Source organism: Amblyomma mixtum, chromosome 7, assembly GCF_055824585.1.
Source record: "Amblyomma mixtum isolate Tamu chromosome 7, ASM5582458v1, whole genome shotgun sequence".
NCBI lineage: Eukaryota > Metazoa > Arthropoda > Arachnida > Ixodida > Ixodidae > Amblyomma > Amblyomma mixtum.
The window spans coordinates 95,501,528-95,525,037 of NC_143018.1; the positions used below are offsets into that span (position 1 = coordinate 95,501,528).

A 23,510-nucleotide genomic window follows, 5' to 3' on the forward strand; every position below is an offset into this window, starting at 1 on the left:
GCTTGCAGCGACCCCCTGTCCGAAGTGTCACTGTGTCGTGCGAGAGAAGTTGTTCGCGGACAGTTTGACGTGTAGGCTCCACGGAGCGTGGAACAAAGAGGGTCCGACATGCTGCCATTCAACAACAACGCGGCTTCTGGGCGGCCGGGATGACGATACATGCGTAGAGAAACTCTAGCGATACATTTTTCCTCCGTGGATAGCGGCTATTTTGATGGGCTACACGTCTATAATTTATGACCTTGAACGAAAAAAGCAACCGCATATAAGCGGCTCCTTATGCCTGACGGCTGGAGTAAGCGATTGTGATCAGCGTCATGGGCAATGTTGCCATTGAAAAAAATAAATTAGGAAACGGAAGTCAGGCCTTTTTAACTGAGCCATTCAAAAAAATAAATTAGGCCTTGCTAACTGAGAGTTTTCGTTTCTTGGGCCAAGTTATTCGAGAGTGTTTCGTCAGACAACAAAAGTATACGCGGTACGCTTTTCGTGTTTCGTTCATCGTGATCACATGCATGGTAATGGATTTGAAAGAGGAAGCTGCTTTCTTTCATGAAAACACTGTTGCCAGTCACGAGCTACTGCAGCCTTGTTATAATTATCGTGTTCAATTTTTTTCGGCTTCTTTTATGAATTTCATAGCGTACCCGTGAAAGCAGCAAAGCTCTAACATTCCAGTTACAAATGTTGTTTGTTTCGTGATTTCTTAATGAAGTGTGCGATTAAGATTTTTTTTTCTTTTTACAGACGTGATGCTGATGCATTTTCAAGCTCTTTTAAAAAGACGTCATTTCGGCCACCTGGGGTTCTTTAACGATGTCAGTGCACGTTAAAGAACCCCAGGTGGTCGAAATTTCCGGAGCCCTCCACTACGGCGTCTCTCATAGCCTTAGTCGCTTTGGGACGTTAAACCCCATAAACCAAACCAAAGACGTCATTTCTTTGTTTCCTTAATTTATGTACTATTTAAGCGATTAAACGCACTTACACCTCCTTGCCACACGCTCTTGAGGTGGGAAGGGAGCGGAATCATCGTCGCGGAAAGTGCGCACATATACAAAGAAAGAAAGAAAGAAAGGAAAGAAAGAATAAAGGGAAGAAAGAAAGGAAGGAAGAAAGAAAGATAGATAGAAAGAAAGGAAGAAAGAAAGAGAGAAGGAAGGAAGGAAAGAAGGAAGGAAGGAAGGAAGGAAAGAAAGAAAGAAAGAAAGAAAGAAAGAAAGAAAGAAAGAAAGAAAGAAAGAAAGAAGGAAAGAACGGAAGAAAAGGTGGTTGAGGAAAAAGTCGGAGCACTGACTCCAAATTCATCCTTAAGCGGACCCTCAATTCTAGAGAAAAAGACAGACACAAGGGATAGTATACATAGTGCTGTCTCCGGTAAAAGGCGGTCAAAGAGCACACCCTTATACAGCATTTTATAGCCGGGAAGTTGGAAAAACTTTTTGCTTGTTTTATGAAGCACGAAGCAAATAACACCACAAGAAGCACAGGGAAGATTACGGAACCATAAGTGCCCCCTCATGCTAAAATGAACACAAGATGCACATGCACTCTCAAAGACCAAGATAACTCGGGAGGAATATTAACTTGGTTGTTCGCGAAGAAAAAGAGGGTGCAAGAACGCACTGTTGTCTGTTATAGAGGGTGTTTCACCTAAAACTTGGCACAATTCTTAAAAATGGGGTTTTTGAATTAGAAGACCGCATTTTGCGGCGCAACATTGTCAACGGTGCAGTACATCAGAATGCAGCTAAGACGTGCTAACTAGCAGTTCGGTTGACTAATATTCAGTACTTAACTTTTTACCTATTATTGTTAGACTCCTTAACTATCGAGAGCCACGTAGCTCACCGTAAGTAATATCCATATGAGTTTTAGAATTTCGAAAGCGCGGTTACCTTAGGCGCTGAGGCCCAACAAATTTTGGCTATTTCGACGAGTTTGTGCACTGGACGGGTTGCTTGGTCTGCAAGCTTCTAGAAAGCGCATGTATTTTGGCGCGATGTAGCCAAAATTTGTTGAGCCAGAGCGCCAAGGGTAACCGCGCTTTCGAAATTCTAAAAACGGATATGGATATTACTTACGGTGGCCTACACGCATGTAAAAAAATTAGGAGCCTAACAGTAATAGTTAAAAAGTTAACTATTCAATACCAGTTAAGCATCCTCCTAGTCAGCACTTCTTAGCTGCATCCTGATGTAATACACCACTGACAATGCTATGCCAAAAGGAGGCCCTCTTCTAACTATCTAAAAAAGTCAATTAAAAAAAATGTGTAATGTCTTAGGTGAAACACCAGAATAAAATAAATAAACGCAGAAATAAATACTTGGACCGCTGATAATCACTTAAGAATTAACGTTAGTAAGACTGCAGCCGTCATGTTCCACCCACGTCACAAACACTTTGAACTTCCTCTAATTGAATTAAACAATACCAGAATTGAATTTGTGTAGTCTGTGAAAACTCTGGGCGTTTACTTTGCAGCAGATATGTCGTGGAATGACCATATTAATTACGTCGTTCAGAAACTTTCCAGAACAGTTGGTATCATGCGCCGCCATTGCTTTAATTTTCCTACGTCAGTCAACATGTTACTTTATCACTCTTTGTTCTCTTCCATAGCCAGCTACGGATGTATGGTGTGGGCAACAACAACAGCTGAAAATATTAACAAACTCACTGTCTTACAAAAACGTATTATACGCATTGCATGTAAAGTGCCGTATTTCTTCCACACTGCGAGCCTTTTCCACCGACACAACGTTATTCCAATGAAATCCATGTATAACTATAGGCTGTGCTTTAAATATAAACTCGCCATTATGAAAAATGTTGACTTCTTACTTACACTTGCTAGGTTAGAGCAAAGCAGAACTGTGTATGATACCCGCGCAGCAGAGCCTTGGAATGTTAAGAAATGCCGCACAAACTATGGCAAACAAATGTGGCAGCATACCTTACCGACACTTCTGAACCAGTTGTACTGCCACAAGAATCTTGATGTCTCCAATATTTCTCTGAAAGAATTGCCCCAAATATTCGTGTAGTTCTTTTTTTTTTGCTATTACCATTTTGAGTGCACCTGTCAGTTCTGCTGTTCTTTATTTTCTCCTCCCTGTGTTTGCCTTTATAGTCTCTTTGACCTAATATAGTTCTTTTTTCTTTTACAAGCAGAATGTACTGCTTACTGAACGTACATGTGTCATTCTATGTACAGAACATACGAGTTTTTTCTTACAATTTGTTTGATGTCCTATTCCGCCGCCGTCAATGCTGCACTGTAGGAGGAAGCCAGGACCTTTCAAGCTGTCTATACAGCTTTTTCCCTGGCTGTCCTCGCAACACCTAGTTGCGGAAATAAACCTTCAAACCTTCAAACCCTGTATGTTATGCGCTCTGCTGCAACAATTTTTCTGAGGAAACATCATCTATTTTCCTCCATGACAGTTTCTGCCTTATGTTGGCCTACCTTGTTGAGGACAATGTTTTCTTGAAATCCCGCACTGGAATCTGTGCATTTGGACGCGCATACATGAGGCCGCCATACTTCACTTGAGCCATGTCTGGCGTTTGGAATAGCGGGGCACGACTAGCAACGCACATCGGAATACGAAGTGGAAAAGACGGGGTGGCATTAGAAAAACTGTAATACATCAAGCTTATCGCGTTGAACTTGCCGCCTGAGGGCGACGATTGCTAAAAAAAGAAGAACAAGAAAAGTCAACGTTGACGTCAGGGACTACGACCGAAGGCTGCTTAATGCCCTTACAATCTATCAAACCTCGGGCAGTGATGCCCAGACGACCAGAGACGGGTCCAAAGCCGCAATGTTAGTGAAGCGTGAAACCGACAGCGCTTAGTTATGGCGCGCCTCGAAGCCGTAAAAGGAGTTGCAACACGCTCTTACAGCCGCGGCAATATAGAGTGCGCCACGCTAGTCGGATGTCACGCGGAGGCGCTGAAACACCGAATACGTTGCATCACTGCCTTCGAAGCTGTGTCGCACGGGACGAGCAGATTCCGTCGAGGCGTGAGGGTAGACATTAGGACGAGTGGAGAGCCTATCCGCCGCGGTGGCGCAGTCAGTGGCCATGGAATTGAGCTACTCAGTATGAGGTTGACTGTGGTGATGAAGGCCGCATTCCGCCGGAGACAGAGACCGGAAAATGCCTGAGCGTGAAGATTTCGGTTCACGTTGAATAAACGCGTGTGGTCGGATTTTTACCGCAATTTCCCACTACGACGGGCTTCATCATTCCCAGCTTTGCTTGCGCACGCATTAGTTTGGTATGTTATGGTATGGTGTCATACGGAATGGTATGACATGGTTGATATGGTATTGTATGGTACGGTAAGACATGACATGGTTGGTGTGATATGGTATGACATGGTATCGTATGGTATGACATGATATGTTATGGTATGTCACCCCCAGTTTTGCTTGCTCACGCATTAGTTTGGTATGGTATAGTATGGTGACATGTAGAATGGTATGGCATGGTTGGTATGGTATTGTATGATATGGTAAGACATGACATGGTTGGTATGGTATTTGTTATGACATGGTATCGTATTGTATGGCATGGTATTTATGGTATGGTATCATATGGTGTATGGTATGGTAGGACATGTCATGGTTGGTAGGTGGTATGACATGGTATCGTATGTATGGTATGGCATGGTATGTTATGGTATGGTATCGCATGGTATATGGTATAGTATAGTATGGCACAGTATGGCATGTAACACGTGGGCTATGCGAGACGTCGTAGAGGAAGACATTGGAACAATTTCGATTCCCTGCGCCACAGCACGGCACATGGGCATCTTTTGCATTTTGCCTCCATCGAAACGTGACCGCCCAGGCAGGGAGTCGATCTCAAGACCTTGGCATCAGCCCCTGAACGCCAGAGCTGCATCAATATATCTCTACATTGCCACCGCAGCGCGTTGGAGTATTACTATAGAGAGCAAGATCCTTGGTTTAAGGAGTTCGACGTGACGCTCGCAAATGTAGAGCGAAGAGTTTTTTTTTTTTTTTCAGAGCATATTGCTAGCTCCTTCTGAGGTTGTTGTAGGATTGGGGTAGATGGTTTTAGACACATCACAGAAAGTCATCCACGAAAAGGAAGTTCACAAAACGGAAATACCAACATATGGAGATCTATCATCTGCGACATTTCCAAAACAATGGTTTGGTTTGGTCTGAGTTTTCGTCCCAAAGCCACTCGGGCTATGAGGGACGCCGTAGTGGAGGGCTCCGGATAATTTCGACCCCCTGGTGCTCTGTGCACGGACATCGCGCAGTACACTGTACTACAGTATTTCACCTCCATCAAAATGCTACAGCCGTAGCCGGGATTGAATTCACGTACTTCGGGTCAACAGCCGAGCATCATAATAAAAACAGATGGTGTAATATTATACAATAGAATAGGCGTACAGCATATAAAACAAGATTTCTTAACAAGAGGTGCGTGAATAAAAAAATAATTAAAATAAAATTAAGTGTGAACTCAGTGTGCGTCTCTTGCACTGAGAATAGGTTAAATAATCCGTAAATGTAGTATATTTAACAGGGTGAGACAGATATGTCCCCACTTGAGCAAAACTGTAGCGATAGCGAATAATCTTTCCTATTGGAAATAAACAAGGGGGGAGGGGGGGCAACTTCTCTTCTATTGCGCGTCGGTTTTGGTAATATGTTGTCAGAAAAGATTGAAATGTCTAATGTTTCACCCCACAATTGTTTAAAATCATCTCAAATCTTTATATTGGCTCGGACGCTCCTTTTTACGGAAAGGTCGTTCGACCATCAAGACCACTTATCAGCTAAAATTGGCAATTTGGTTTTCCGCAGGTATTTATTCCTTTTAACTATCTATCGCTACACTGCCTCGCCGGTTCGATGGGAACAAAAATTCTTTATTCAATGCCAAATCCAAGAAACACGAAATGGATCACTGATTTAATACTTGCATACTTGTAAAATGACTTTAAATAACGTGTAAAAGGACTAAAACGTACGAGAAAACGAAGCTTCTGTTAATGGTAAATCCGAGAAGAAACAAAGAATTACAGCCGACAACGTAACCCCATCACTGAAGAAGTCGCCCAGTCTCGCAGAAGCTTTCGCGCGGCGTCTGGATGGCTTTTCGTTCAATGCAAACAACTTATGAGAGTGTATACTTTGGAAAACTTAATCCGGAGGTAAGAAATTGAAGCACGGACCTGTGCGACTCTTTAGGATGGGTAATTGAGCGATTCGAGCCAACGAAATTCTTCCCGTTGCCATGATAGCTGCTTCAATCCCGCACTATCAAGTACAACAAAAAATTCAGCGTGTACCAGACGAGAAACAGCTGAGGTTCTGCTCGTTTGTGCCTATTTACTGGTGCTGACACTCAACAGGCATTGTTTGGTGCAACACTTCTTTCTGACTAAAAATGTCGATATCTAAGCATATACCAAGCTTCTCTCAAGATGCGATTCTTCTTACGATCTATGTGTGTGTGTTTTTTCAATTTGAAACAACAGCGTGCTTTTCGTCACACTTTTTACAATTGCCTCCATAACGCGGGATGTACTAAATTTTGTAGAATTAAAAATAAATGGCCTTCATCCCGAGCCAGGGCTAAGTACCATGCATTACTACGGACAAATCCTCGGGATTAGCAGCGCTGCTGGATGAGGTTAGTGGCCCAGATTTGAGCACTGAAGTAGGACCGAGATCGTATAACGAAGGTGATTGCATTCCAGTTAGATTCTTTTTCACTCCTTTGGTCCTTCGTCTTTGTCGAAAGCGGCGCCACGCCCCTCTCCCCTGCCGGAAAGATCTTCCGCGAGGGACTGGATGAAGGGAACAGAATCGATGAAAAGGAATCGCCGTATTCGACCGACCCTAGTCTTGTAAGCAGTTGTGCGGAGTTTTAACCTGCCAGTAGCTACGAATTGTGGCCGTATTCGCTGCAACGCTTTTCAAGCCTCCAAGAATTTCAAGTCAGCGCGGATTCGATGAAAAAGCCAGAGGACTAGCAAGCCACTAGTGGTCGGACGTGAGGGATTGGCTCAAGAAGAACGCCTTCATGGGAGGGGAGTAGCATGATAACTCAATCCTAGTTTCGTTGCAGCTCGATTGGTTTCGCTATTCAGGATTCGCTTAGGCAACGCCGCACCTCTGACGTTGCCAGGATTTGCTGTTCGGCGTGATGAAAGGTAAGGTAAGAACGAAATGCATAAGAAAAGAGACCCTTATACTGGCCAAGGAAGCTCAAGGCGACATCACTGGCTCTCCGCAGATACCGCTGTGCGAGAACAGTAACGACCGTGATTGCGAACTACGAGACCCTCTCATAATGGTGATGGGATAAAGCGCTCATGTCTATCAAGGTCTAGATTTGTACTTCTCAACGATCCTCTCTCTTTTTCCCTGCCTCAGATTAGAATTGAATTGTATTGAAGAAAGTTTATTTCCAGACATACCAGCGACCAATTTAATTGCCTTCTTATGGAGACCAAGTATGATGTTTAGAAGCCGCCGCGGTGGCTCAGTGGTTATTGCACTCCGCTGCTCACCCGAAAGACGCGAGTTCGATCCCGACCGCGGCGGTCGAATTTCGATGGAGGCGAAATTCTAGAGGCCGTGTACTGTGCGATATCAGTGCACGTTAAAGAACCCCAGATGGTCGAAATTTCCGGAGCCCTCCACTACGGCGTCTCTCATAGCCTGAGTCGCTAGGGGACGTTAAACCCCATTAACCAACCAAGTATGATGTTTATATTTGTTTTGCATGCTGGATCCAAAACGAGGCGACAGTACACGTATGATTGAAATATAGAGTGGTAAATAAGAAGCTTGTGCTATGGGGAGAATTCGTTCTTAAGTCTCCGAGTGGAAGCCTACAGGTCTCGTAAGCTTACTAAATGATACACGACGCAAAAAAAAAATGCATTCTCCAAATAATTTTAGGCGTCGTAATACCAATATGGCTGTACAGGGCAACGGACAATGCTTACTGCGTTGTTAACAAATTGCTCATTCGTTCGTATAAAGTGGAATGTGGCATGGTCGGAAATTAAAACGCCTGAAGGTCATTCGCCTCATTTGAATCCTTTGATTCCTTTAACTAATAGCAAAACATACACAGATTTCAGCCTTCACCTTCTAGGGGGCCATATCGATGCCTCCGGTGGGACGCATACGTGTTTTGTTTGAACAGAAAGTTTGAACAGAACGGCAGTTTGAACAGAAAGGTAGCCGCACAACAAAGCTTTAGCTCGGAAGAAAGCCTGCACTGAGCGCCGCGTCCACAGTGACATCGAAGAGTTGGCGTAATACCACCATCGCTATAAATGCAACCTGAGAGCGGCTTTTTGCAGCTCGGCAATCAAAACCACAACAGCTGCGCAAAGCCCTGCGGCTGGCAATGCCCGCGGCCCAGTTTATTCCCGGGAACCCTCCTGACACAGTTCTAAATGCGCTCGGGGAGAGAGCACTGCCAGAGAGAGAGAGAGAGAGACAAGCGAAGAAGTCGCGCGCGGCCTTCGGAGCTTCCACTCACTCTCCGTCTCCGTCTTTATTTTCTGGGCTTCGAGGTTTTGTGTATCTTTCCGCGAAATCAGCGGATGAGTTGTCGCTCGCGCAGATCCCGGCGTATATATACGCCACTTTTTCTCGTCACGCAACTGTCGTCCTTCCTCGTAATCGTCGGGCTTTTAGCTTAAGGCCTGCCGCCTGGAACCAGTCCACGTCACCTGCCGGAACGGAGAGGCTTGCCGCCGTCGGGGAGCTTGAGTGGCAGCCAACGGCGGCCCTTGATATTATATAAAGCGGTAACGGCAGCCACTTTCGAGTGCGGGCGGGACGAAAAGAAGTCTAATAACACCGTACCGAACAACGCGTCGCGTGTTCTCCGAGTGCGATGCGAGCAATACGCGAAAAAAACCAAAAGGGTTGAGAAATTGTGACGTCTATTTCGAGGCACGACGCTTCTAGTTATGTGCAGGCAGCATAGATTAGGAGATAACAGAAGAAGAGGAGGAGGAGGAGGAGGCGGGCCGAGGGGAAAGGGCAGGGTGGTGCGGGGGGACTCGTGACACTATTTGCGGCGGAGGCGGCGTCCGAAAAACACGTGACGAAAAGAGTGATGATGAGGACGCGCCGAAAAGCGGCGGCGACGGTGCTGGTCTATCAAGGGGACCGCCGCTACAGCGAGGGCGTCATCACCGCGGACGCGGTGCTGACCTTGCGGCCGAACGAGTAAACACGGTGAACAGCAGGTGCGAGAAGACTGCGATGGATTAGTGAGCACAACGTCAATCCGAGTGCCAGGATTTAGAACATATGCTGCTACGCCGACTTTTGGTTTGGTGACGCGGGACATGTCTGCAGCGGGGTAACGGAACACCGTGTGTCTGAAAGCGAAAGCAACGGGTTTTAACGCTATGGCGTTAAGGAGCTCGCATCGCAGAAAACCCGGAGTCGCCGACGGCGTCGTTGACCGGGGGCCAAAAATCGACAAAAAAATCCCCAGAGAAGCAATCTAAGAGGCCGATGGCTCATCAAAGGTCACGCAGCCTTGTGGCGTCATCACAGCCTGCTCACCGGGTTGTGAGCAAACTGCGCACAAGGGCAGGTGGCAGATAAATTAATGACTGGTCACGATAGGTTGCTCGGGAAGGGCAACCGATGGCAGCGCCTGCCATTGCAGGGCAGTGGTGCATCACTTAAACCGCTGCACCACAGCGCCATGAGGGGTATGAGGTCTCCCATAGATCTATGAACGATAAGAAGAGTTTGACCGACTCTCCATCATTAACCCATTACGCTATCGCGACATACCCTTAAGGCAGAGCTCAGTTGTCCCCTCCAATACTTTGACATAGAAATGGGCTGTGCAGAGCCAGTGGGTGCCGCTATCTTTTAGTGCCCTGCGGCAGCGTGTCTACATATGTACGGCCGGACCGGCCGACGTATAAATGTGTGGCTCAACGAGTGCAAACAAATTTTTCGCCCCACGATGCGCCCTTATTTGGACAGTACAGGAGCACTCCACAGTTTGACAGCACAGTCAGCCCAGGGCTTCCAGAAACAAGCGGTGTGCGGAGAACTTGGATGCTGAACATGTCATCCTGAGTGAAAATTAAGTTAGCCTATTGAAAGCCCTGTTTCAGAACAACTTCGAACGAACAGTAGTATTACGAGCGAACAAAGATGGCGGCTTCGATACGGTGGGCATGTTATTGGCGGTGTGTTTCTTGACAACGCCGTGACGATGTCAGCGCATCTGCAGGACGTTTTTCGAACGGCTGTTGTTTGGTCACAGTTCAAATGCATTCGTTTCAGAGTCCAGCGTTATGACGTGTTTTTTCGTTACGTGCTTACCGCTTGGTGTGTGGGACGAAAGCTGGTGCCCCTGGCACGAGCAGATCTGCTCTGAGGCTGAAGATCCGCCTGCAGTTCAAGCGAGGAAAAGGGGCCTCAGCACAGTGATTAACTGAGTATTGTGTGCCATGTGATGTTGAGAAATTGAGAGGGGTAACTCGACCAATATAAAAAATTAAAGAGCAAAATGCTGAGGCAGCGTGCGAGTGTCGAGCATTAGCAGTATCGAACTAATATTGTGTCATTAGCCATCTTCGCTATATCCGGTACAAATTTTTGGTTATATCCACATTTTACTTTTTTTGGTACCAACGTATGCAGCACAGGAAGACAAATCCTTTGACATTTCGAATGTCCTACTTCATTAGTTTGGCCGTATGGACGTTTGAAGTTTCGAGAGGTCAGGGTTTGGGGGACCGAAGGTTGTCGGTGCGAATCCCTATTATATGCTGCGTTTGATTTGATTAGTGATCTCATGCTACGTAACGCGCTGAATCATTTGATACCACTCCAAACATTGTACGCCAATTAGGTGGTCCACAATCTGTGTACCAATGGTACCACCCACTAGTACTATCTGAATGACCTTGTGTTTCGTACTAACGCGACCCTGCGTAACGCAACTATTAGATCCAACGCTCTAACACGACCCGTGACTAACGTGTTTTTGAATACTTGCGTTCCCTGTGAGTGTGTGTGCACCGGGCGACATCGGTCGCCGTAATGTATCTGTTTTTGTAGAGGGACGGATGTCCCTTTTTTGATCGAGGGTCTAATAAACTTCTCTTAAGCGTGCTACCGCTTCCCTGGCTGTTGACTGATCCTGGCATTGAGCGCCAACCAGCCCCGAATGTTTCCAATGTGCGCATAAAATTTATGAATCGGAACCGAGAGACCTTCTACATGCAAACGAGACTAAGATTGATTTCGTAATTAATTCATCACTTGAAGGCCGTCGTATTCCGGCGTTCATTGGAGTATTGGCAAGGAAAGCTTTGCTTTCTCCATGTAGCTCAAGGAAGTGCAAGCACCTGCTAGCGCACAGTCGGACTGGCCCATCGCTACGCCGTAGTTCCGTCCTGACGTGATGCAGTAAATGCGCGGTATAAACGAAGTACTTAAATTGAGCGAGGAAGCCCATAAACCACGGGCGCTCAAAAAAAAAAGAAAAGAAAAAGAAAGCTGTAGCAGCGTAGCAGAGAACACCATATAGCCTGTGTTGCATGATTAAAATTCTGGGCCTAGTAGATTTTTATTTGAACAGGAACGCTCCAGAATAAAAGCTCAGTTGTTTTTCAGTGTCTGTGCGTACGTTTGTGTGTTGTTGTGTCTGCGCGCGCTTTTTCGTCATCCATGTTCTCTTGAATTGCTTGACGGCATCCAGCGTTGCCAGCTTGCTCAATCTTTCACATTTTAGCAGTCTAACTTGCACTCGACTGCACAGTCGCTTTCGACACATTTGCGGCCCTTGTCTCGAAGCCCGAGAGCCTTTGGATTACACGAATTTCCGCACAGAAAGGCACTCTCTTAACGAGGTAGACTTTCTGGCTCTGCGCTAGAGGCCTTTGTGAAAATTTAAAGCTCCAGGGCGTCAGTTTGCATTACGAAGTGCGAAAATAATAGATTCGGCGACGGCAGAGTCGCTGTCTCGGCGAGTAATCACCTGTGTGCGGCTAAATTATGCCCCAGGCGGTAGGAGTATTCTCTCGAGCAACGTGTCCGAGGGGAGTGCCGGGTTCTCTCCAGAAGTCGTTTGGTATGTAAATTAACGCCACGGTCTTGAAAAAAAGAAATAGAACTAGCCTTTCATACTGACTGCTGGGCAAGCTGCCAGCATTGCACTGTGGAAATTAGTTTTACAAATCGTTTTGTGTTGCAGATTAGTAGAGCCCAGTTTATTTCCTTAGGTACAAGCGTAGTTGGAGGGTCAGACAGAAACAAGAAAGAGAGCGAGAAACTTCAAGATGAGATCCGGGGCATTAAAATGAGACTGCTAATTCTTTAAACCATACCGTTTTCACGGCAAAACCCCGTAATGTCAAGAGTGCTTGCCACGGAAAGAGGAGAGAAATAGAGGTCACGTTGGGAGTTTGAGTCTTGTACCTAAACCGTTTCTCGTTACAGAGATAATGATCCCGAATGTTTGAGCTCACTTTAAAATGCATATGCGTTGTACCGCACCGCGACTGAAGCCAGCCTCGACACATGTTTCTGTAAGCTTCAGAGCGCGAAGCAATAATAAATGCAAATGCTGTGGGACGGATGTTCCCCGGGATGGTGTTTTTGTGCGTAGGAGGAAAGACGATGATGAAATATCAGTGACCTGACAGAAACGATGAAATCGCTTAAATAGGGTATGCTTCGTTGAAAGCTAAGTACAAGTCTTGTTTCCGCATGTTGAAGCTTCTTGAAATTATGAAATAACTGCGTGCTTTCGTTTGCTTTTCTTTTGCAGTTCAACGCTTATTCTTTCACCCTCTTTCGAACATTTTTATACTGATCTCCGATGCTCCATCAGTGTCCCAATGTTCCATCGCTGTTCTCGTGTCCTGATCAGGGGGCCTTACAGAACGGTACACAAACTAGAATTTGCTGCGCTAGCAGGTTGCACGCTTTCTGTAATCCCACAAATATTCTAACATGTGCAGTAATGTTTCCGAAGGTGAAGCCTTTTGTTTGTGTTGTTTACTATTTGCAGAATTACGTGTCCAGTACCTAAGAATCCCACATATTATTTTGATGAAAAATGCTGCATGCGTCTGTCATGTTCTTTTACTGCTATCTCGGTACAATCCGCTACCTTTGGGAATAAAACAAAGATGCAGACAAGAAAAAATTAAAGACAGAATGAAAGTTAAAAACAGCTGAAAACATATCCTGCGTATAATATGAAATGTTGCTGCTGTTGAGTGCCCCAAGTCCGACCATTGAAACCCAGCTTTTACTGAATAAGTTATTGTGCCGCTTGAGCGTGCGGCCCGTACTTACCTTTGCGCGGCCGGGCCGCCCAAAATCAGGCGGGATAAAGAAAACTGCATGCGATACGACACAGTTCATTGTCATGGTGCATGCAGCGTCAGGAAACAAACGGTGAGAATGTCGACAGGCATTTCTAAACTACGCGGGCATATCAGGCATAACATGCGTGTCACTCTAATACCAGTCGTGCCAAACAAAAACGGCAAGACCAGTCAGAGGAAAAATGTAAACTGATGAAAGCTGATTGATAAAACTTTGCCCCGAAGATTACACACTGCGTATAACATTTATTTCTGGAGGCAAAGACCGTTTAGATAAAACTGCTGAGTTGTTCCGATTCGATGACTGAGGCTCTTTGAGGATGGGCGGTGCCATACGTTACTTGATGCGGCATTCGATACCCTTGTTTGCCCTCGCCGTCTTCTTCAAGAATCACATTGTTGCTGTGAGGCTACGGCAAATGGTAATTACATCCAGTAAGTGGCGAAAAATGTGACTTACAACACTGGGACTGTACTATCTTTCTTTATGAAACCAAGAGGCTGTACAACGAGGTCGTGAATACACAACGACTGGCATGTGCTTTGAGCTGAACAAGTAACAGTCATCACAGTTTGGCGGAGCTTCCGGTCGATCTCTTTCACGCAATATTTAGGGCTGGTCCAATATTTAGGGGAATCCCTCAAGGTGTAGTAGATTTGTAATAAGGAAGTAATTACTCACTGACGTCCACCCGAGCGCAGCCATGCGGCTACAAAGGAAAGCTATACAGCTGTCTCAGAAACTTCGTAGTTAAAGAAAAATTCGTCCTGGTCCGGGGTTCGAGCCCGGGACCACCGCTTCACCGGAGCAATCGCTCTACCAACTGAGCTAACCTGGACGGCAAGCTTATAGCAGGGCAAGAGCGAATTGATCAATAACTCGAAGTGGGAGCACAGTTCCCACTTCGAGTTATTGATCAATTCGCTCTCGCCCTACCATAAGCTTGCCGTCCCAGAAAAAAAAAGTCCCAGTCAGCTCATTTGGTAGAGCGACTGCTGCGGTGAAGCGGTGGTCCCGGGTTCGAACCCCGGCCCAGGACGAATTTTTTCTTTAACTACGAAGTTTCTGGGAAAGCTTTATAGCTTTCCTTTGTAGCCGTATGGCTGCAGCCGGGTGGACGTGAATGGGTAATTACTCCCTTATTACAATATTTAGGGCTATATTGAAAAACTTTTTTGTATGTCGTCAAATGTGCGGGGATCGCTTCTTAATTAGTCGGACTGACGTAAACTTTTCTTCTCGGGTCTCTCATTACTGAAGGAAATGAATTTAATCTCGCAACCCGAAAATCTGGCGGCTAAAATTCTGATTTAACAGTAAATCGAATGACTAACCAGTGTACAACTGCAGCCAGCAGGGGCTGAATGGGATGGCGTGCTCACCTCGGGCGCAATGTAGTCCGGCGTTCCGCAGAAGGTCGACGTCTTGTCGGTGTCGGCCAGGCCGCACTTGCACATGCCGAAGTCGGCGATCTTGACGTGTCCCTTGCGGTCCAGCAGCACGTTGTCCAGCTTCAGGTCTCTGGCGGTCAGGGCCCACCGCGACACGTGTTAGTCGCCACACCACGCCACGCTCGGTCAACACACGGCAACGCCACACGCCATGCTCACTCACGCTAGCGGATGCACCGCACCGGGGCAAAACTCACGCTAGCGGATGCACCGCACTGGGGCAAGACTCACGCTAGCGGATGCACCGCACTGGGGCAAGACTCACGCTAGCTGATGCACCGCACTGGGGCAAGACTAACGCTAGCGGATGCACCGCACTGGTGCAAGACTCGAACACAAGGCGCGAAAAAAATTAAGAATGTGGTGCACTTGAAAAATAACCGCTCCCATTTCTAGCCTACTACCATAATTCGTGCAGGAATACCGGGGAATTCTGAGGTTATGTTGAGCAGGATATGGTTTCTCCAGTTTAGACGAAAAATGCACACACCCAAAAGGTTTTTTTCTACTTTTGACGATAGTGTAAATGAATAAGATGATAAGAAAAAGGTACTTAACGACCGAGACCAAACAATAACAAAAGCTATTGGTGCTCCGCACACGAGAAAACAAAAGGTTGGGTTTGGTTTATGGGAGTTTAACGTCAACATCCCACGGCAACTCAAGCTATGAGGGACGCCGTAGTGAAGGGCTCCGGAAATTTCGACCACCTGGGGTTCATTAACGTGCACTGAAATCGCACAGTACACGGGCCTTTAGAATTTCGCCTCCATAGAAAATATTGACCGCAGCGGCCGGGATCGAACCCGCGTCTTTCTGGTAAGCTAGCAGCCGACCGCCATAACCACTGGACCACCGCGGCGGTGAAAACAAAAAGAGAATGGTTTGGTTTTGGTTTGTGGCGTTTAACGTCCCAAACCGACTAAACAATAGTGTGAGCTTGTGACTTGATAAAAATAAGAGACGAAATAAAGTAAGCGTCCTTAAGTTATCTAGTTTTGCACATGAGTGTTAGCGACTGTCTTGTGATCTGCACCGTGAAAGAAACCTCGAAATGTTGCGAATCTGTCTTAATCTTTTGTGGGAAGAGGAGACTGCAATAAGCCGTAACACTTTACGACGGACAGTGGGGCATCATATCTTTAAAGCTTTGAATACGAGATTATTCTATAAATGTATAATCAAGCAGTGTGCTGTTTGTATTTAATATATCTGGCGGAGCATTATCCCTGCGATGTACGGAGCGTCATTAGGTTAAGTCGTTGCAAAGGTAGGTTGCACGTTAACATGAGTACTCCAGTCCGCAAGAGCAACGCAGTCTAGGCTGCTTTAAGTGGCATCAGCCGCTTAGTAATAACTGAAGGCCGCGCTAGGACCCGAAATGAAATTACTTCCCTTCCTGTGATTAGAGTTGAGCCTGCGGCAAAGTGCCTAGAGAACTAAGTGAATTTGATAAGTGCTGTTATTCAATTAGCCGAGAGCAGGTTATATATATAAAAATTGCCCGTATGCTGCAGAGACATGCATTAGGTTTGGGCAAACTAAAATGAAAAGCCCCTGCCTGCACCACATACGTACAACAGGCTTAATCAGTCGCACTCTCGCGCTTGATGAATTTAAAGGAACGAATTATCTTAATGAAATGTCGTAGCATGCTTATCGATTTATTTTTCTTTGGCAGCTTTAATTTTATAAGATTTTATAAGATTCTTTTCCTCCTTCAACGGGTGGTTAATCCAGTTTAGTGCCATTTTCGGTGCTCTGAGACGCGCGTGAGTCTTGTTTTAGCCCTGTTATAGACAACGTTAACTATCAGGACGAAGTACATTAAATATGTTATTTTTTAAGCAAATGCTTCTAAACAATGAAATACGGTCAGTAAACTAACTCGGCCTTTTTATGTGAAGTGGGGATATATATTTAGTTTATAAACGCGTTCAATATAGAAAAGTTATGCACTAATAATCTGAGAAAGTGTGCTTGCCACTGCTTTTACACGTAACGAATACACGGGGAAAAAAAATTCACTCCACATTTTTATATATTGAGGGGATGTTAAGTTCTAATCGTTGCTTGTTTTTTCCTGCCTGTTTGATTGAGTTTGCCTATAAAGTAGAAGGAGCAGAAGCTTTGCTGCTGCAAAGCAGTTGCCTTCGGTGAATCATTATTGCTCAGAAGCCCAGACAGCTCGTAATGACCAGGCATGCTGTTCGACGATAGTTCAACGCATTTATTTGTCCCCACGACGAACCGGTACTCCCACATTGCAGTCATTAGAAGAACATAAATCATCTCTTAGCTTGCTAGCGAATTTGAATTCAGATGGGAAATTTAGATTGGCGAAATCGACGATGTGAGATTAACCATTTACTGCGATAGTAAGCGGTTACTATTACTAGAACGATAAATATATATATATTTTTCAAGTTGGGACAATGCACTGGGGCGCATTTTTCTATAGTGTTTTGCTGTGCCCATTGACACTGACAATTCTCAATTAACTAAATAACCTTGCAAATGAACCTACAATAAAATTTTCGCACTAGGATATGACAGAAATACCGAATAACGTACATAACATGACTGATAATTGACTGCTCCAGGACGATGAAAAAATGAAAGCAAGGAAAAAATTCATAGCGCTGAAGTGATCACATGCCAATGATTTCGCTCGACCCATGACAAGAACATCGGCAATCGTCTCGGCAAGCTTTGATGCGTGAAGGACACGCACGAACATATACGCAAAATTCTTTTTTGTGCGTTAGACGCAACTTTAAAGCTTGTTTAGGCAAATCGGCTTGTGGTACATTTGTGTCGAAAAGATTAGCAGTGTTTTAGAAACAAGCACACACCATGCATGGAAACTACACTCTCACTACAAACACAAACTTACCACTGATGTCGTCAGGAGAAAAACTGAGTCCACATGAACCAACTGTATTAGTTATTAGGCAAAGTCGGTTATTGAACTGGAAATGGTTTTAGAGTCCACAGCCCAATAAAAATGACGAATTGATTAAAAAATAATTAAGGAATCGATTAAAAAAAACTCGACTTATCACTATGCAATCGCAAAATTGCCTTAGAAACTTGGGTTTACAAAGAGGAGCTTATATCAGTGTCCACGCCAGCGGGATTCTCCATCGCAAGGCATTCACACAGAATGCACTTGGAAGGACTGTATTCAACAGAAACTTGAAAATTCGGAATGCAACTTATTCGGTTGTGAACAGAAGGAGTATTAACTCGTGTTTACTACTGTTCTGTTGCTGGCAACAAACTTTTTAACCAAGACGGCAGCCAGATTTGCAAAGCCTAATGTTCAAGAAAATTGCACTTAAAAAAAATGCCACGAAGATTTGCTTTATGTGAATAAGCTTTCTCTTCTTATTTTTTAAAGCGATGACAGTTGAGATGTATGCCTTTCTGAAAAGAAGAAAACTACACAGGAGCACCACAGTCATCAACTTTAAGCAGGTTGAGATCAGGATCTGCTTACTCCTGCAATGGTAGAATGAATTCGGGTTTTAATTCCCCATTCCCAGTATGTTGGCAAGGGCGGCACCCCGCAGAAGGCGCAGTTTGTGAAAATTTTCTTACTGTGTGGGCGCCCGTTGCTTTCTTCTTTTCGCATGATTTCTTGTCGCGTTGTGCTTATAAAGCACTGCGTGATACATAAATGGCAGTTGTTATTGAGCGTTGTTGTTGCGTCAGTTTCTTTTCACATCTTGTCACTGTGATGTTTTCTGAACATGGTTGCTGCAGGCCAACTTTATCAATTTAGATACCAACACAAATGGTTGCCGACGGCGAAAATTATTTTTACTCGTCATTCATCTACCATTTTGTTTTGTTCGTATTATTGTCGCGACAGGGGCGCTACAGCCGAAAGCTAGCAACCAATGTTGATTCTTCTGTCGGATGGTAGTACGATACATTAGCAATATTACGAAGTGTTTTTTTTCTGTAGAAGGAAAATTGCGTTAATGTTACTGATCGTTGTTCCCCAAACAAGCGAGCAATAGTTTAAATGTGACGTGAATAATGTGTGGTAAATGTGAACCTTTATTTTTTCCGGGAGATAATGTCGGCATCTGGCAAGTGCTCCCGCAGCCGATGATAGTGATTTGCGTAAGAAATCGATGTGGTGTGTCCATTTCATATCAGACGAGAATGTCACTCCTAAAATCCTATGTTGGTTGACAACTTCAATAGTAACAGTACCGAGTGTTAAAAGATGATGCATTATAGCCTGTTTGACACTTGGTTTAAAAATTATGGCTTTCGATTTTTTTGCGTTAATCTTAAGACCATTGGTATTGGACCAGTTGATTATCTTTGTCATCTCAGTTTCTGCTTTAGCAATCACCTCTTGTATGTCACGACCAGAAACAAACACGCTGGTATCGTCAGCGTAAAGAACGTAACAAGCATCTGAATTGGGTTGAAAATGTCATTGAAAAGAAATGGCCCCAAAAGACTGCCTTGTGGCACACCAGATGAAATGCTCTTAAACGATGAGGTATGGCCCCAATTACTGACACATTGCATTCGATCACTCAAGTAAGAGTTAAACGTACAAACGTGTCTCGGATGGGATAATATGAACCACGCTTCGGCGTTCAAAGACCTTCCTCCCGTTGCACATCATAAATATAAATGTTTCCAGCCGTCAAGCGCATGCAGAAAAGTGGAATTTGCTCGTTTAAGTATCAAACACCCATTAATTTTCGACAGGAAATGGCCGAGACCAGTTTGGCTGCCGAATCGACTGTTCGTCCGCGGCTGTTCAGTGCAGTGCCCCAACGGCCACAAAAAGTGTAATATGGCTGTAGTTGGAACACTGACATCTTTTCAAATAAATACCCAACGCGGCCCTTTGTCCCGAGCAGCGGAGTATTCTAATGTTCATTTTTTTTTTTATGAATGAAAGAGAGCAACAATGCCACTTTTTGACGGCGAATACACGTAAAAACCGTCCGCCATAAAGGTGTACAATGTCACAAGAAGCTTCGAAGGGCGTTGTAATTGTATTTCTTTCATTTTATATCTCAAGCGCCAACGCTACTATTTCTGAACGCGATTAATGCGAAATATCGGATTTAACGCATGAGCCCTTACCGGTTCGACAGGATATACGCCGGCTAGAGAGATAGAGAGTTAGAAACAGCAGAAGGGAAAAAGAAAGGCGATGACAGTTTTTGCGAAAGGCGCCATAGGCGTTTTCTAAGAAGCCCTAAGCCGACTATGCAGCAAAGATTTTTCACGCATCTGAAGCTGCATCGATATAGAGGTGATTATACTCGCTTGATGAGGTATTCAGAAAGCGCAAAGAAGGACCGCTGCGATAAAGCTGGCAGGTAAAAACATATTTAAACCGGCACACTACGCCAGTCTTGGAGCGAAAATAAATGGCCGATCAACAGACATAAAAACAGCGCCTCTGCAAAACGATCTTCATAAAGATGCAGTGGGCGACGGGGAAATTGACAAAGGGTGCGCTGAGCGGATTACGTGGACATTACAAAAAGTATCTTGGAGGGGCCTCCATTTCCTGCCTTTCTTTGATTTTTTTTTAGAAAGTGAAAGATATTGCCACGTATCATTGTAGTGTCCGTTCGTTCGCGCTCAAGGCCGCAGGAAAGGGCTGTTATCATTTTTGTTTGTGACGCGAGAAGCGACCGGACTAATCTCGATTGATCACAGCCATGAAGCGCTGCATCTACGTTTTTCTAGATTACTGTAGATGATCTTGACCTGTTATTTCGAAGTTTCCTTGCTGGCTTTAAATTGAGCGATGCCGCGAGCGGCGGGCATTCCTAGTTCGACGATTGACGAGCACGTTTGTTCCTTACGCCGCCGCCTAGTGATTCAGTTCTTTTGCGGGCGCAAGTCAGCCCAAATAAAGAGATTCGTTTCAAAGTCTTCCTGGTGTCTTCCTAACCACTGGACTGCCGTCACTACAACGTGACAATATTTTTACATCAAGGACGTATGTTTTCAAGACGAAATTTGAAAAAAAAAGCCAGAACATCGAAAACGAGAGAAGTAAACTGAAAGGGTGCAAACTCTGTCACCGAACAAATCTGCAGCGCTGCCAAGATATTCCCTCGGGCGGAGCTGGGTGAACGGTCTATATTTCTAGCGTAGTTATAACCATCCCATCGCTGAAGCCTTGTCCACCTGGCCTCGTCGGCGGCGCGCATAGAAAAATATATTGACCTATTTGGTAGAAAACGGAACGTGAGAATATTGCGTCTGCAGACGACAGCTCGGTGCCATCAGGCGCTGGCCAAAAGAATCTTAGCAGTCTACGTCCAACGTCATTGCCATAATTCTGCTTGGACTACGCCTCTGGTCCTTTCCACAGAATTTCCGCTTTTTATCTCGGAGGCAGTTGAGGATGGTGTCTGAACGCCTACCGCGACTGGTACCGGACTTTCCACAGCGACAGCAGCTGGCGGCCGCTCTTGGCGGCTTACCTCTCCCTATTCTGTGCAATGTTGGTGCAGACGAGAATACGCTTCGTTCGCCAGTTTATCGAGACATAATTGCAGAAATGTGAACTAGCGGGAATACACGAGGACGAACACACAGAGACAAGACTCCAGGCGCCAACTACAAAAAAAAAAAGGCTTGACAGCTGGCGCCAGTCCTGGCTCTGAGAGTTCGCCATGTCTTAGCGATAGTTCGCATTTGTGCCATTATGTCTCGTTAAAACCAACTAGCTGAAGCTAAATTGTTGCCAGTTGATCGCTTCTTCCGCGACACGGGAGCGAAAAGTAAACGGGCAAACGAGTTCACAGGGTGAAAAAATCTACCTGCAGTTGAAATTAGGGGACCCTTTACGACAGCTGGTAGACCGGGGCGGCTTTAGTAAGCGGAGGTGTTGATGACAAAGTGTCCATTTCGGACTATGGCGATTTTCGCCCGACGACGCAAATTTGACGCCCGGCGTCGAGAAAAACGCCCGCCGCCGCCGATCAGGACCGGCTAGATTTTGACGCGTGGCGTCCGGTGAGACCGGAAGCGGCGGCTGAAGCGAGCTAATAGCAGCGCAGAAAGCATGCTCTTCTGGTCCTCTGCCTGCCGCCGCCAACATGGCCGCCATGGCCGACGAGCTACGCATGTACAGTGCACTGTAACGCAGGGTTTTTGGCACGGAAATGTTATTGTCGTGAAAATAAGCGCTTAATCAGACTTGAAATGTCGCTTTTTTGGAGAACACGAACGAATCTTGGATCGGAATGCCTTCTTTTCCTCCTTGAAGCAAATGTCTCGAAGACAACCGCAGCCGCTGGTGTCCGCGGCTGAGCGGGCGTCCAAAGGTACGCGACGGCATGCATTCAAGCACGCAAATCTTTATAGACACTTGAGCGCGCGTGTCAAAATTTGTACAATGGTGTCTAAGTGAAACTTCCCTGATTTTAACAGAATGGTCAGCGTCGCTGCTCTCACAGACCTTGCACAGTGGTGTTTGCCACTTGTTGATCACATTTGCTTCTGTTCTCAAACACTGCATGGAGAGCTATCCTTACGCGTTTAATATCTGCAACGAGATAAGTAAGATATCCTTTCGACATAATATCGCAGCATTAGCGCACGTTAGCTCAGTGATCTCATCGCTCTTTACTGAGGCAGAAACAGTTCGAATGAGTACGTCAATCAGCAGCGGAAGTGCAAACAGTTAGCTGTATTAGCGGGGCCGCGCTCACTCCTGACTCCACTCATATTTTGCGGATATGCACACTCGTGCGGCGCGAGCCCTCAGAACTCATCTGGTACGCTTGTGTTCGGCAGCGACGTACGCTACAGTGGAAACGTGCACGAAGGCTTCACACCCCGTGTCACGCTGTAAATCTTAACTGAAGTTACTACAGAGGAACTGGATTTGGCGGATGCCTGAAAATGCGAAAAACTGCTCACTATGAGAAATAGACACAAAGCAGCCAGGTTCGTTTCTGATGCCTTGTGCTCAGTTTGGTTAACCCTCCGCAGATGCGCTAGTTTGTCAAACGCTTGGTATCCCGCCACCTAAAATGAATGATGAGCTTGTCGCTGCTTTATTAGTTCACACCCAGACACGTTATGAGTGGTTCTCAGACTCGTGTCTGTAGAGAAACAGCAGTTATTCACGGCATCGACACACCATGGTCCCTCTCACTGTTAGTGCACACGCACTCAAGAAATAGCGGGTTAGCAGTGGAATTAGTTCTACAGCCTAGACTAGAATGCGCAGATACTCCGGTCAGGCAACTTGGTGCTAACGGTGAACTTCATTCGGCTACAACTCAAGATAGAGCTTCTTTATGTGTTTCTCCATGGAAAGGTGATCCGGATCCCGAGGCGCATGAAGAAGCGCACCATCGCATCAGGCAGTAAGCGCAGAATCACAAAAGGAAGGAAAGAGGTTGGGAGGTTTCAATGAACGCTTATTAAATTTTGTGCAATTTGGGAAATTTCTCCGTAAAAAAATACAGAAAGTCACCTTTGCCAACCACTGCGCTTTCCGCGTGACGCGAAAGCAGCGCAACACTAGCTCATTAGAGTGTTATAGCATACCGCAATTACCGATCCGCTACCGTTATCCGCTACCGTTATCCGCTACCGTTATCCGCTACCGTGATCCGCTACCGTGATCCGCTTCC

At 45.5% G+C, this 23,510-nt stretch overlaps 1 protein-coding gene across 5 annotated transcripts in view; it reads right to left on the reverse strand.

Annotated features, from left to right (window-relative positions):
• The window catches only part of LOC149336904 (putative protein kinase C delta type homolog), a 439,118-nt gene that overhangs the window by 41,532 nt on the left and 374,076 nt on the right, over nt 1-23,510 (reverse strand). For 4 of the 5 annotated variants that reach the window (XR_016284345.1, XM_089553211.1, XM_089553210.1 and 1 more), the window contains one exon: nt 14,791-14,929. The exons of the other annotated variant lie outside the window; for it this stretch is intronic. Coding sequence is in view for 3 of the 4 variants with exons in the window: in XM_089553211.1 (XP_089409337.1) it covers nt 14,791-14,929 (139 nt within the window). In the remaining variant the exon portion in view is untranslated. The remainder of the gene's footprint in view (nt 1-14,790; nt 14,930-23,510) is intronic. 5 annotated transcript variants of the gene reach the window in all.